Raw genomic sequence first — 15,157 nt, forward strand, 5'->3', positions numbered from 1 at the left:
TTAATGCCTTTCCAAATACTCTAGTAGCGTTTTCCAACTGAAATAAAAGATGTGTGTACAGACCTAATGATGTGTGAAATCCCATCTCACATGAAGCTATACACGGCAAAGCTAACAGCAAGTGTTTAGTTTTTAGCAGTCATCAGTTTCCCTTTTGGCACTGCACATACCACAAATTTCTACATCGTTAAAATGCTGAAATGTACCTTGTTGTCAAAGTTGAATCTGCTCAGATCTCTAGATTCTGTTGCTCTTCTGTCACCATGTGTAAGTGCCCCCTGGCAAAACAGAGAACTCATGGTCATCAATTTTTCCCATAAGTCAGCTAACACAGATCATCTGTGATGTACCTCTAACACAACTCAAAAACTTACCAAGCTCTCAAGTCTCTTAGCAACAATAGATGCAAATCTCTGTTCTCCAGCCAGTTCCGAAATCAAAAAGACATACTCTGGAGCAGTCACTTGGTTTGATCTGTGTGTTCTTCCTGTAATGAGCATTTGTAGAGCTCACTGATTATGTTCATTAGGTTGAGATGGGCTATTCTGAGATCTAATTCCTAGCTTTCACACTAAAAAATACAGAGACAAGGTCTCATGTAGTCCAGGGTGGCTTCAAATTCACTAGGCAGCTAAGTCAGGCCTTAAATACCTGGTACTTCTGTGTCTCCCAATCAGTGCTGAGAGGACAAGCCTGCACATCAGCCTGGCTAAGCTGGTACTGATCTAACAACAAAATACCCTCAAAAAAAAAAAAAAAAAAAAAAGAAAGAAAGAAAGTAAAGATAACACAAACCTTCTCATATCTCTCCAGAACAACAGTTTAACATAATTAGCATCACTACTCAGGGAACAGAACCCACCAAAAACGTCCAAGTGCTGCCACCGTTTGGTTAACCAGTGTTACTACACTGCCACTCTGGATGTCACATGTGGATCATCAGGTCACTGGATCATGTACTATACCCTGCATGCAGCTACTAGAGGGCTGAAATGACCATGGAAATAGTTGCCTGTTCTCACAGATCCACACAGTGTACAAATCTACAATGAAGATACTTCCAAGGAAGCCTGTTCTGGGAGGCCAGGTCCCCTGTGTAATCCTCAACACCATTTGAAACAGGCAAAAAGGAATTCATAATCCATTGCACAGCACAGTGTATAGAGAACACACTTGCAATGTAGAAACTAAGAATTCCACTGGCCTATGGTGTCTCTATACAGAGATACAAGTATATCCCCAGTGAGATGAAAGGGAGACACTTACCGAATTGCTGAATTGCCCGATCTGCACTCCAGGGTAACTCCAAAGTCATGTGAACTCTTCGCCTTTGATTTTTAGCTCTTCGATCTGCTTGTAATGAAATACCTGAGCTGGCAGCTTCTGAGATAATAGCAATATTCTATATCAAATAGAAAAAAAGAAAGAAACAAAAATCACCTCTGAGCATGACACAGAGGACTGGTGTTCTAGAGAACTTCCTTCAGGGACCAGTGAATACTCTATGTACTCTACTCTCTCTTCACAGTAGAAAGATGCCCTGCGTAAGCTAGACATAGTTACCCAGAGTCAAAATTAGCTGCCTCAGTGTCCCTTACTACTAAGAATGAGCATAAAGGCAAGCCGCAGCCAATGAAGCATAGATGGTAGACATCTAATTAATGTACAGGAAACAGTTTTTGAAGAAGACACGGCGGTGTGTCTTGTCTTCCAATGCTTGCATAGCAAAGGAAGGCCTTATTGCCACCACCAATCATAACTTAAGGGGAGCAAAAATGCAGTTCCCAGGTGGAATGCTTACCTAACTAGCATGCAAACATGATGTGCACACCTGTAATCCCAGTATGTAGAAGACTGAGGCAGGAGGAAAGCCGAGTTCAAAGCCATCCTGGGCTGCATAGCAAGACCCACACTGAAAAAAGACAAGAATAGTGGTCCCATCTATTCCAGAGGCTGAGGCAGAAGGATGCCTTGAAACTAGGACACTTGAGAAGAGTCTAGGTAGAACAATCAGGTCCCATCTCAGGGAAGGAAAATTGAGGAAAAAGGAGGGGAAAAGAGGAGACGGAGAGAAGGTTAGAAAAGGCATGAACTTCTTTTTCTCCTTTTAAACAATCTTTTGAAGCTGCGCAGAGTGGCCCATACCTGTAATCCTACAGCACTTGGGGAGGCAGAGGCATGTGGGTCTCTATTGTGAGTTCAAGGCTAACCTGGTCTACAAAGTCCAGGACAGTCAGGGCTACAAAGAGAAACCCTATTTAAAAAAAAAAAAATCTTTTGAGACACAGTCTATGTAAGCAAAGCTAGCCTAAAACTCAGGATCCACCTGCCTCAGCCTCAAGGGCTCCAAAATTACAGGCATGTGCTATCACACTCTTAGCCAACACAAAAACACATACATCAAAGAAGTAGTATCTATCTGGTTTAAACCGTTAAGTAGATAAAAGCAACTTCTGCAGAGTATAATAACCTGAGTTCAATTCCAGGATGCAATATAACAAAGGGAGAGAACTGACTCCCAGTTATCCTTTGACCTTTACACAAATGGCATGGCATGCCTGCCCACAGACATACATCCACACAATTAAAAAAAAAAAAAGTAATAATTTCTGAAAAATATGATTTAACAATCCACTGATTTTGAAAAATCGCTTTCCTGCATGAAATAGATTCATGAGATAATCACATTAAACTCTAACTACAATTCCAGAAGCTCTGACGTTGACTTCTGGTCTCCCAAAGCACCCAGAACACACTTGGTGTATGTATTCATACTAAGGCAAAACACTCATACACAAAAGCGTGTGTGATGGTATAAATCTTTTTTTGTTTTGTTCTTCGAGACAGGGTTTCTCTGTGCAGCCTTGGTGTCCTGGGTTTGCTTTATAGAACAGTCTGGCCTGGAACTCACAGGGATCGCCTGCCCCTGCCTCCTCAGTGCTGGGATTAAAAGTGTACACCATCATTCCCTGGCAACACAAGTCGTTAAAAAAAAAAAATTCTATTTCTTTCAAAACTGTCATAAGCAAAATGCAGAAGCAGATGGGTAAGAATGGATCTAAGACTCCTAAGGTTTGAGAAAACTCATGCAGGAGGCTCCAGTGTTTAGAGAAAAGCACAGTAACAGAGAAGGTGCTTAGAAATCCTACAAGAGAAAAGATACAAAATAAAAAGAATCTAAAGGTCCTAGGTGTTCAAAATGTCTTCAGTATAAGATATGAATGCAGAGTCCATAAACCATACATGGTTGACATGCAAAGGCACGAAACCAAGCCAAAAACCCAAAGGACACCATTTATCTGAACACTTAGGGATCTTGTAGTTTTATTTTTATCAAGGGTCTCACTAGAGAGCTGCACCTGGCCTTGAACTCCTTATGCTCCAGCACAATCTCCTTCTAAGCATTTCTTTCTTTTGTTTTGTTGAGACAGAGTTTCTCTATATGGTCCTGGCTGTTCTGGAACTCACTCTGTAGATCAAGCTGGCCTCCAACTCACAGAGACCTGCCGATTTCAGTTCTTGGGCTCTGGGATTAAAAGTGTGTGCAATTAATATCCAGCGATGGTTTTTGTTTTGTTTTTAAGATTTTATTTATTTATTCACGCCCCCTCATGTTTGCAGTGTTCTGCCTGCATGTATACCTGTATGCCAAAAGAGGGCACCAGATCTAATTATAGATGGTTGTGAGCCAACATGTGGTTGTTGGGAATTAAACTCAGAACCTTTGGAAGAACAGGCAGTGCTCCTAACCGGTGAGCCATCTCTCCAGGGCCCCATCCCCAGCAACATTCTTTAATATTGTTCAAAATTCAATGGCACCAGATGTCATGACATTATGCTAACAGCTCATTTTCACTATCAGCTGATACATGACTAGTGAAACTATCTCAAAGCTAATGAAATCTTGAAGACTTTACACTAGCCAACAGATTATTCTCTTGCTAGAGTTACAATATAATGGCATTTTAAAGGTAAGGAAGGGTAGGAAGTGGGGTCTAGTTGAAGCAAAGACATCACTGGGGACAAATCCTTTGAGCTCTGTTTTGCCTCAAACCTTTCTTGTGCTCCCATTTTCTGTTTCCACTCATTGTCACAACATGAACAGAGCTGTTCCTCATATCCTTCCTTTCACAACAGGCTAAAAGTATGACATCATGAGCCAAGATAATCTTCAGTCCTAAGTGTTCTGTTGGATATCTAATGGCAGCTATGTAAAAGTAACTAATACCAAGAAAGAGTAAAGGGAAGAAGAGAGGGAAAAGATGACAGAAATCACTACAATGAGTCACTATGTTTATATTCAGATTAAGGTATCTGAATAGGTATCCCTATGACTCTTTATCTAATTATTCAGACAAGGCCTCATACAACTGAATGTAGTCAAGAAGAATGAGAGCCCAATCCTCCTGCCTACATATCCAAGGTGCACCACCTCATCTGGCTTGTGCGTTCAATGTTCTCATAAATAACAAGAACAATGCTCTAGTATACCATACAGAATCTGTACTACAGTCAACCTAAAATAACTAAAGTATGTAAAATAATCAGTACAATTACTAATAAAAAATAGAACAGGCATATAACAAATTCTGTGGGTGTAGAGAAATGGAAAGCAGATCCTTCTACAGCAGAAGCGGAATATATAGGCAGTTGCCTTCTACCAAAAAGCATCTCAGGAAAAAATACCTTATCTCCATCCATAAACCTCTGCTTCTCTGTGATGTTTAGAATTTCCACAGGCACATCAAGCTCAGACCTTGACTCGTAAGATATGCTTCCATCATCATTGCTCACCACTCGACCCTTGCGGCCAGTCATCTGAGAAATAAACAGCAACACAATTTTAAGGAAACTGGCTAGGAGCATGAAACATGAGAGATACAAGCTGGCACTGGGATCAAAAACACACATTTGCAACATGAGAAAAACTGGTACATGGCCACAGTCACAGAAGCTGCACAACAAGAGAGGAACCAGGCACGGGGCAAGCAATCAGACATTGAGGACAGAACTTTTGTAGTCATATCAAAAGAATGGGAGCAGTACAAGGCATCTAAGTTGTACAGAAAAACAGGATATTCATGTCACAGGATTTAAAAAGGAAATAAAATGTTATCAAAAAGGAGCACAGCATACCTCTGCTACATTTTCGGGCCCACCAAGCTCATCAATAAGTTCATCCAGGGTGTTAGGAGGGAGGTCTTCAGCTAATTTTTCTAGTTTATCAAGCAGGTCCTTCTTCATCTGTTGTGCCCTTTCAACAGCATCTTGACTGGTTATAAGGCTATTATTACTGTTGGTGTTACTGTTGGCTAATAAAGAATATCTGTCAATCAGTCATATTTCAATACCTGATTTACATAAATCACACATCCAAAACAGAAGTGTCTTTATGGTACCTGGTGCACTGTTGGGAGCAGGAGAGATAACTGGTGCAGAGGAGAAACTAGGCCGCTTCGACCCAAGACCTGATGCTAACAAGGCACTTTGAATGGAATCTGGATCAATACTTTTCTTCTTTTTTTTATCTTTGCTTTTCTTGTGGTCTTTCCTAATTAACCAAGGATCTAAAACATAAGGCAAATATGCATCAAATAATACACACTTTTTTGTTTGTTTCTTTGTTCAAGACAGGGTTTCTCTGTGTAACCTTGGCTGTCCTGGAACTCACTCTGTAGACCAGACTGGCTTCGGACTCACAGAAACATGACTGCCTCTGCCTCCCTAAGTACTGGGATTACAGGCATGCGGCACAACACCCAGCTAATACACACTCTTTAAAGGAGGTAAATTTGGTTTTACTGACTACTTGTAAAAGTATTGCCAACCAGCAGTGCCCAGTTCATTCATTCACACACAGGGAACTACCATTCTATACTGTTAAATTAAATATAACCACACAAACTAGGCATGGTGGGCCTGCGCTTACAACCCACCATGCTAGAACTCAGGAATAGTGGGGCACAAGGATGGGACTCACAGAAAATCCCCATCAATACTCAGCTCTACATCATCCAGGGCTACATAGTAAGTCCTTCTTCTACCCCAACAAAAAAAAACTGGGAAAAAGCACAAAGCTGAGCTTTTTTTTTTTTTTTTTTTTTCTCAAGACAGGGTTCTCTGTGTAGCCTTGGCTGTCCTGGACAGGCTTTGTAAAACAGGCTGGCCTCAAACTCAGAGACCCTTCTTCCTCTTCCTTCCTGGTGTACATCACTGCATCCAGTTGAGCTCATCTCTTAGGTTCAAACCTCTTCAAGACTTGTTCTACACTCAGTAAAGATCTGAATCTGCCCAGTCACAAATACTAAATATAAATAAATAAATAAATAAATAAATAAATAAATAAATAAATAAACAAACAAACAAACAAATAACAGTATATTTACTTTCGAAAGACTTATTTCATCAGTCTGTGTATATAGGTTTGTGCACAAAAACACAGTTGTCTACGGAGGTCAAATGCCCCTGGAGCTGGAGTTCAGGGAGTTACAAGTTCTCAGGCTTAGATGCTAGAATGTGAACTCAGGCTCGCTGCAAGAACAGTACGAATTCTTACCCACTGAGCCATCCCTCCAGCACCAAGAAAAGGTTTTACTTCTTGTTTTTGAAACATGGTCTCACTGTGTAACCCTGGCTGGCCTAAAACTCACAGACTTCCTCCTGTCTCTATTTCCCAGCCCCAGCAGCTAAGTACCCTTCTGCTTACATGCAACGCTCCTGCGACTCACCGTCTTCGTTGTCTTCACTGGACTCATCTCGGAAGGGATTGAAATCGTCATCATCACCAGAGCTCATGTTTTTAGAGCTCTCATAGTCGCTTTCTTCATTGTCAGAGATATCAGACTCACTTCCACTGTCATCAGAGCTGCTTCCAGTAAGGCCACCAACTTTTCGTGCTTTTTTGGCTTCTCGTGTTATTTCTTCACCTACCCTCAAGACCCAAACAAGAGTTAGCTAGAAAATCAATGCCTTTTTTGAAACAAGATTACACTGTGTAGCCCTGGCTATCCTAGAATTCAGTCTATAGACCAGGCTAGGCTCGAACACAGAGATTAGCCTGTAGACACTATAGGCCTCTCCACTGCTGGGATTAAAGGTGTGCCACCACTGCCCAGCCTAAATTCAGTGTTACCGAAGAACTATGGTATCCTGTTTTAGTTTGTGAGTTAAGTCTAGTGAGAAGTGCAGAGAGCAAGAATATTTATGTGAAAAACAAAGCAAGTACACAAGAACCAGGAATTCAATTATGGTCAGCTACTCAACAAGAAACTAGAAACTACAAACTCAAAACTGATAGAAAATGAGGAGCTGGATCAAACCATATTATATGCATGCATAAAATTTGCAAACAGAATCTAAGTCACACAATTACCTGGTAAGTAGTTTTGAGAAGAACAAGAGGAACTAGAACAAGACATGAAATACCTAGAAAAATTAACATGTAAGCCAGGTATGGTGGCACAAGTCTCTAATCCTAGCACTTGGGAGGCAGACAAAGGCAGGTCTCAGTTCAAAGTCAGCCTTGTCTACAAATAGTGTTTTAGACACATTAGGATTACATAATGAGATCTTGTCTTGAAGGAAAAAAAAAAAAAAAGAGGGGGGGTTGGAGAGAGATACAGACAAGATATACTAATACATAAAATCTCATTGTAATATTTATTTATTTATTCATTCATTTATTTATTTATTTATTTATTTATTTTTATGTGTGTGAGCACTGTTTTCATGCACAGCAAAAGAGGGTATCAGATTCCATTACAGATGGTTGAGAAGCCACCATGTGGTGCTGGGAATTGAACTCAGGTCCTCTGGAAGAACAGCCAGTGCTCTTAACTGCTAAGCCATCTCTCCAGCCCATAAAAATCCCATTTTTAAAGGTGAATAAGTTGGTGGTTTGAATTATGTACTATTTAAAAAAACAGACTGGGAATACTCAGAAACTAAAATCAAAACTCTAAGAGGCTCTCTTATTAATAGAACATAACAGAGAAAACCTAACTTCTTATGATCCAGCAGCATGTCAGCTACTCTAAGACACTACTGATCACAGAAAACCATTACTTCATGTGCAACTCAATTAAAACACGCAAGTTGTTACAGTGGTAGTAGCCCACTCGCTTCAGGCACATTACAAATATGAGAACCACTGAAATGGTTCCACAAACAGAGTGCTTGGAAAGCTAAGTTGGACTCCAAAACCTACATGGTAAAAAGAGGGAATCAATTCCTCCACATTGTCCTCTAACCTCCACATTCACAGTGACACATGTGAAGCCAAAAGCAAACATACTAGAAAACATAAAGAATGTGCATCTTGTCACGTCTGAAATTACACAGTGTCAGTCACTATTTAGAGCCTATGGCATTGTAGGTGTATTGGGTACGCTAAGGCAAGAGGCCAGCACCCTGAAGGGACGGGAGCATCAAAACCTTTGTATCAGAATCTAAAACTTCTGAAAGTCAAACAGCACAGAAAACACCCAATCGCAAATTTTAGTTTACAATATCACAAGCTGATTAACAAAAATGAGTGAATACACTTCCTAACAATTAAGAACTACACTAAGCAAGGCCTTTTAAGCCTAACTAGCAAGGCAAACATGAAGTCTATAACCCCAGGGAAACACTATCCAGTACTATGAAAAACAGGGTGGGAGGATGGTGCACTGAGCAGCCAAGTCCATGTTCACTAAACAGCACAAGGACTAAGTGAGCCTAGGACAACAACCCTAACCTTCCCACAAGGCTGAAAGGTTCCGATTTCCTAAGTGCTAGACAGAGTAACCAGTTAACGCAAGTTGGGAGCACTTGTGCATTCACTCAGAGCACTGAGCAAAAGGTGAAGAAGAAAGAAAGGAAGGAGGGAGGGAGAAGGGGAAGAGGAGCACAATCACAGCTACATTAAAACTCAGCCCAACAGCACTTTAAGTATCAACTACTTAAAGAAAAGCACTCACCTTTCCGCTTCTTCACTTTATTTTCTTTACAAGGACTATCTCTTGGTGAACTGTTGTTACTTGGAGCTGTCAAATCAATTCCTAACAAACTATAGAGTTTCTTCCTGTCTGGAGCAGGGAAGTGTTTTTCAATGAGTGACTGTAATACCCCTCTGTAGGAAAAAAGCAGTGAACCTTACTACTTCACATCTTAAAGTCTTATGAAATGACTTTACTTAAAGTAAAATACATTCTCATTACTTACATTATTGACATAAGTATTACTAAAGATATTTGAAAGAACAAATTATTCAATTTTAAGAAATATTCATAACTCAGCTCAAATGAATTTTAAGAGAAGCCTGTCCAGTAGCATTATATAAGACACAAACCCATCTTTTATACTTTTTAGTGCTTACATTAAACAATGGGACAGGAACTGGGAAAATGGCTCAGTGGATAAGAGCTTGCAGAGTTCAAATCCCCAGCAAACAAACAAATTAAAAGCATAGCATGGCTCTGTATGCCTGTAATCCAAGCATTGGGTGAGGTGGAGACAGCAGATGCTGAGAGCTCACTAACCAGTCAGTCTAGCTGAAATAGCAGGGCTTTAGTTCAGAGACCCTCTCTCAATAGTGGGATATTCAACTCACTACTACTGCTCCTACTTGTAGACAGTATGCTGTCTACAAGGATGTACACAGGAGCATGTACTGCACACTCATTTGTATGCACTGCCACAGGTGCACACACATACACAGAGTACCCATACACAAAAAGCTATTGAAACTAAAGGGCTTAAGGTAGGTACAACAGTACTTGACTATAATCACAACTACGGAGGGAGGCTTAGGCAGGAGATGGCTTTAGCCCACAGTTCAAGACTGGCCTGGAATATATAGCAAGACCGTTACAGAAAAGGAACTCAAGAAAGAGGTTACTGAAACTAATTTCAGTAATATGCTTACTCACCTCAAAAGGAGGCTTCAGTGTGTAATCAGTAAGATGTGCTAAATTTTTATAAACTGTCTTTGAAACTTGAAGAGTTTCACACTAACAACATAAATGTACCTACTATACAGTCACTTTAATTGCTCAGTAGCTTCATATGTGAAGAGTGGAAAGTTTCTTCTTTTTTTCCCCGAGACAGAGTTTCTCTGTGTAGCCTTGGACTCACTTTGTAAACCAGGCTGGCCTCAAACTCAGAGATCCACCTATCTCTGCCTCCCAGAGTGCTAGGATTACAGGCATGTGGCACCCTGTCTGGCATAAGTGGCAAGTTTCTTAATAATTCAAAACAGAAACATACTTCATAAGCCATTTTCAGTGACAGGAGTCCTCAGACCACTGTGTCCCCCAAAGTGGATTAGAAGGACAGCCTCAAAGCTATCATGCTGACTTAGCATTTTCTAAAAAAAATTTTTTTAATTGTTTATTTATTTATTTATTTTTATGTGTATGGTTATTTGCCTTCATGTGTGTCTGTGAACCACACGCGTGCTCACCGGCCTCCAAGCCAGAAGAGGGTGTCAGATACCCTGTAATTGGAGTTACAGGTGGTTGAAAGGAGCCATGTGGGTGGCAGGTCCACTCCAAGAATAGGGCAGTGAGTGCTCTTAAACTCTAAGCCATCTCTCCAGCCCCCTGAATTAACAGGGATCACTATGGAGGCCAGGATGGCCTTGGACTCTAGGAGACCTGTGTGCCTCTCATTCCCCAGTGCTAGAAACAAAGGCAGGTGGCACTAAGTCTGGTATTCAATTAACAGCTTTTGGGATTTGCAATTTTAATGTCCACTTTATGTGCCTCTGCTTATGGATATGATGTACAGGTAGTGCAGGTGCCCTCAGAGATAGGAAGAGGGTATAGAGTCCCTGGAGCTAAGAGTTATAAATAGGTATTGGGAACTGAAGACAGATCCTCTAGGAGAGCAGTATAGATTTAAGCACTGAGCCATCTTTCCATTCCCCAGTACCAAATGCTTAGAGCACAATTTATTACATTATAACAAACAATGTGCCACTTAAAAAACTATGGTCATTTCACACAGCACTAAATCTGAAGTTAAACAAGCTTCAAGATGTACAAAACAAAAGCCAGTTCTGTTAATCCAAATACTCTATGTAAAGTTGCCAAAATGCACAACATTTCAGAATTACAAGTGATCTACCTATCATTTTCCACATAATTTAGTATAATGAAGGAAAGCAGAAAACTGTAAAAATTCAGATAAGAACTTTTAAAGATGATAGAGATAAACCAAAAAAAAGGAGGGGGGAATATTAACGGTTCATTATTTTAACATTCAAGAAGAAGATTTTTAAAAAATTACTTGGCAGTTGAAACAAAATCATTTAGTTCTCCTCCACCCTCTTCCAAGGCCTCTAAAGTTCTAGCTTCTCCTGTAGACTGTAGACCAATTACAACACACTGAAAAACACAAAATACATAATTATAAGTCACATGTTATGGTTCTATACCAAAGAACATGTTAAATATCTAGTAAAAAATAAATTTTTTAAATAACCCATTATATTAGTTTGGGCTTCATTTATTCTATATGAGGTATGATATGTCAAGAAGTGGAGAAAGTCAGGAATTTAATCCCCAGCACCTGTCTTTAATGCCAGCAATCAGGAGGCAGAAGCAAGCAGATGTCTGTACATTCAAGACCTGCCTATTCTGCAGAGTACGCTTCAGAACAGCAGGGCTATGTAGGGACCCTGTCTTACTCCCATTCCCAAAAAGAAAGTTAGAGGAAATGTATAATAGAGAACATGACAAATGTCTCTGACCTCATGAAATTTATAATGCTTTGTGGTTTGTGGTGTGTGTGTGTGTGTGTGTGTGTTTTTATCTATCTCTATGGCACTGGCTGTCCTTGAACTCAAGCTCTCCCTGACTCTGCCTCCCAAACTCTGGGTTAAAAGGTATGCATCACCACTAGCAACCCTTTGTTTTAAGCAGATATATAAACAACCAAGGCAATCACACTTAGGGTAATTAACCACATTTATAGTTATGAAGGAAAAGAGCACTGTTGGACAAACTACACTGCATTTTTATGTTATACTATGCTGATGTTTCTGAACAAGCATTCTTTGTATATTTATATACACACACAAACGTATGTGCAAGTGTGTGTACACATACTTTGTCTTCAAACAAAGTCTCATGAAACCCAATTCAAACTATGATATAGCTACAGCTGGCCTTGAGTTTGAGATCTTCTACTTTCTATCTCTTCTGTGCTGGGACTATACACATACACAAATTACCTGGCACTTTTAAGTTTTTGGTTGCTTTTTTCATTTATTTGTTTTTTCAAGACAGACCTGGCTGACCTGGAACTTACTCTGTAGGGCAAGCTGTCTTCGAACTCACAAGATCCACCTGCCTTTGCCTTCCCAAGAGCTGTTAATAAAGAACTGATTTTAATGGACATCTCAAATCCTCACTACAATCCACCTGCCTCTGCCTCCAGAGAGCTGGGAATGAAAGAACTGATTTTTATGAATATTTCAAACTCTCACACCTGCAATCCTAGGAGTTGGGTAGATGAGGCAGGATGATTACTATGGTGAGTTCAGCTTAGACAACCCATCAAATCATACTAGCCTGTGTTACAGAACTATCTCAAACCCAAACTAAAACTAAAATTTTATTAAAATAAAACTTTACTGTAATAGTATCCACTTAAAAGATTATTTCAGAGCTAGGCATAGAGGTGCATGCCTTTAATCCCAGCTCCAGATATCTGCGAGTTTGAGTCCAGCTGGTCTACAGAGAAAGTTCCAGGACAGCCAGAGCAATGTTGAGACTGTCTCAAAAAAAAAAAAAAAAAAAAAAAAAAACAACCAAACAAAGACTATTCTAAGCAGGTGGTGGTGCACACCTTTAATCCCAGCACACAGAAGGCAGAGGCAGGTGGAACTGAGCTTGAGGCCAGTCTGGTCTACAGAATGAGTTCTAGAAGAACTACACAGAGAACCCCTGTCTCAAAAAACAAAACAAAACAGTATTTCAAATAGAAGACTTCATTCTACAACAACTAACCAGCAGAGAACAGACGATAGTCTTCAACTTACCTTCCCATTCTTGATCTCTTCTCGGGCCAGCTGCACCACCCTTTTCACTTTAGATGCTATGCATAAGTACTTAAAAAACCTCTGGTGAGCAGACCAGAACTGACCCCACATTGATTTCTTCATTCTCTGCTCAGCATCAATCAAATCCGCAGCTTGCTGAAATCGCTCTCTAGCGATAACCCACTGAAAATACAGACAACATTTTGCATACATCTCTGAATGTCATTACTTAAATGACCCTTTCAACCAGACATGTTGGTGCATGCCTTTAATCGTAGCACTCAGGAGGCATGAGGAGCTCTGTGAGTTCAAGGCCAGCCTGGTCTACAAAGTATAGGGAGCTCTAGGCTAGCCACAATGACATAATGAGACTCTTCACAAAAATTAAAAGTGACTCCTACAACCAAAATAATATGCAGTCACTTGGGAGTCTCTGGACAACTTTCTGGATGCTCATAAATGTACATACTCAAAATGTACACTATCTAAAGCCATCATTTTAGGATATGGTAACACTGTAACTGTGAATTGTCTGAATTAAAATAATGGTTGTCATTTATGAACATAAAATAAAAACAGAAAATAAGGACATTGGTCAAATAAGCAACTGTGATCATTACCTCTTGTTTTATAGCCCCAATACATTCTTGTATGTTGAAAATGTTTCAATGGATAAGACTCATTTAGAAAATTATCAGGCACATTAAAAGAACTGACAAAACATTTCTTACCAGCTTGACTGCTTTGTTATACATTTTAACATAGCTCTGAGAAAGAAGAACTTCCTCAATTTTGAAGGTCACTCCAGTAAAGCTCAGCTGTCGTGCAATGTACATTCCTCTAAGCTTCATATCCATAGCAACTATTTCCATGGCACCAACACCTCTGAACAAAATTAAAACACAGTAACTATCAATAAACAAAGCAAACTTCCACACAGCAACAGATTTGGCAGAAGAGTGCAACAAGCCTCCTTACCTGCGCTCCACTGCTTGGATAAAATCACTGAATTCCCTGAATGGCGTTCCTTCACCCCATATTCCAAGACGGTTCATATAGGCCATGTTGCGTGGTTCAGAAGCACCTGGCAAACACCCAAAGATATTATAGCTGCAAAAGTAATGTGCACATATTATTCTGATTAAGTGTATACTCACCAGTGGCACTGGCATATACAACTCTGGCTTTTGGCAATTTGTTCTGAAGCTCTAAAACAGCCAAGCCTGTCTTGGTTGGCTTTGAAGATCCAACAGGACATAAGTTTTTTGCTTTGTGACATTCATCAAACACTATCTGTAAGGAAGAGCTGAGGAACATATCACAGGGCAGAAACTATTCAAGAGTGTGGTTTATGAGCATAGGGGCCTACAGGGGTCTTAAGATTCCATTAATAAATGAAGACTTCTCTGTGCCTCGGCTCTATTCCTTTCCTTGTTCTGCAGCTTCTGAGGCATCTTCTCAATATAGTATTTACTTCAGCTGTGAATTTCCTTCCTATTAGAAAGCAGGAGAGGACCCACTGAGGCAAGAACTATCCATTACAAGGAGAATTTCAGTGAACTGTAAACAACTGGCAACTTAAAACAATATTTCAGAACTTGGAGTTCCTCCTCAGGAGAGCAATAGCTATGCTGTGAGCAAATAAGGTGGGAACCACTAAGTAAGCACTGCTTCCTCGGTCTCCTCAAGCATTATCACAGGAATAGGCATCGGGAACCCCAGTGGGGAACAGAGGAGGATGCAGCACTCCCCACACCTGACAATGACTTTGCAGTTTCCTGGGGCTCTAATTATTAAAAGTGATCATCTCAAAAAACTCATTTAAATCTCATTTTTTCAAAGGTCTATCTGCACATAAATTTTATTCCATTAAGAATCAGCAGTTTCAAGTCAGGCGTGGTGGCGCACACCTGTGATCCTAGCACTCAGGGAGGCAGAGTCAGGCAGTTTGCTGTGAGTTCGAGGCCAGTCTGGTCTACAAAGCAATTCCAGGACAGCCAAGGCCACACAGAGAAACCTGTCTTGAAATACCCCCAGAAGAAGAGAAGAGAAGAGAAGAGAAGAGAAGAGAAGAGAAGAGAAGAGAAGAGAAGAGAAGAGAAGAGAAGAGAAGAGAAGAGAAGAGAAGAG

General features: G+C 40.3%; 1 protein-coding gene across 2 annotated transcripts in view; it reads right to left on the bottom strand.

Moving 5' to 3' along the window:
* Window positions 1–15,157, bottom strand: part of Sbno1 (strawberry notch homolog 1) — a 56,010-nt gene that overhangs the window by 13,253 nt on the left and 27,600 nt on the right. For both annotated transcript variants that reach the window (XM_055605774.1, XM_055605773.1), the window contains exons 11-23: window positions 14,185–14,320; window positions 14,006–14,111; window positions 13,759–13,912; window positions 13,028–13,210; window positions 11,272–11,369; window positions 8,961–9,112; window positions 6,729–6,926; window positions 5,400–5,567; window positions 5,137–5,312; window positions 4,687–4,818; window positions 1,267–1,402; window positions 375–487; window positions 207–278 (exon numbers count right to left, since the gene is read on the bottom strand). In XM_055605774.1, coding sequence (XP_055461749.1) covers window positions 207–278; window positions 375–487; window positions 1,267–1,402; window positions 4,687–4,818; window positions 5,137–5,312; window positions 5,400–5,567; window positions 6,729–6,926; window positions 8,961–9,112; window positions 11,272–11,369; window positions 13,028–13,210; window positions 13,759–13,912; window positions 14,006–14,111; window positions 14,185–14,320 — 1,824 coding nt within the window. The remainder of the gene's footprint in view (window positions 1–206; window positions 279–374; window positions 488–1,266; window positions 1,403–4,686; window positions 4,819–5,136; window positions 5,313–5,399; window positions 5,568–6,728; window positions 6,927–8,960; window positions 9,113–11,271; window positions 11,370–13,027; window positions 13,211–13,758; window positions 13,913–14,005; window positions 14,112–14,184; window positions 14,321–15,157) is intronic.

Source organism: Psammomys obesus, unplaced genomic scaffold (assembly GCF_907164565.1).
Source record: "Psammomys obesus unplaced genomic scaffold, mPsaObe1.curated_primary_1811, whole genome shotgun sequence".
Classification (NCBI taxonomy): Eukaryota; Metazoa; Chordata; class Mammalia; order Rodentia; family Muridae; genus Psammomys; species Psammomys obesus.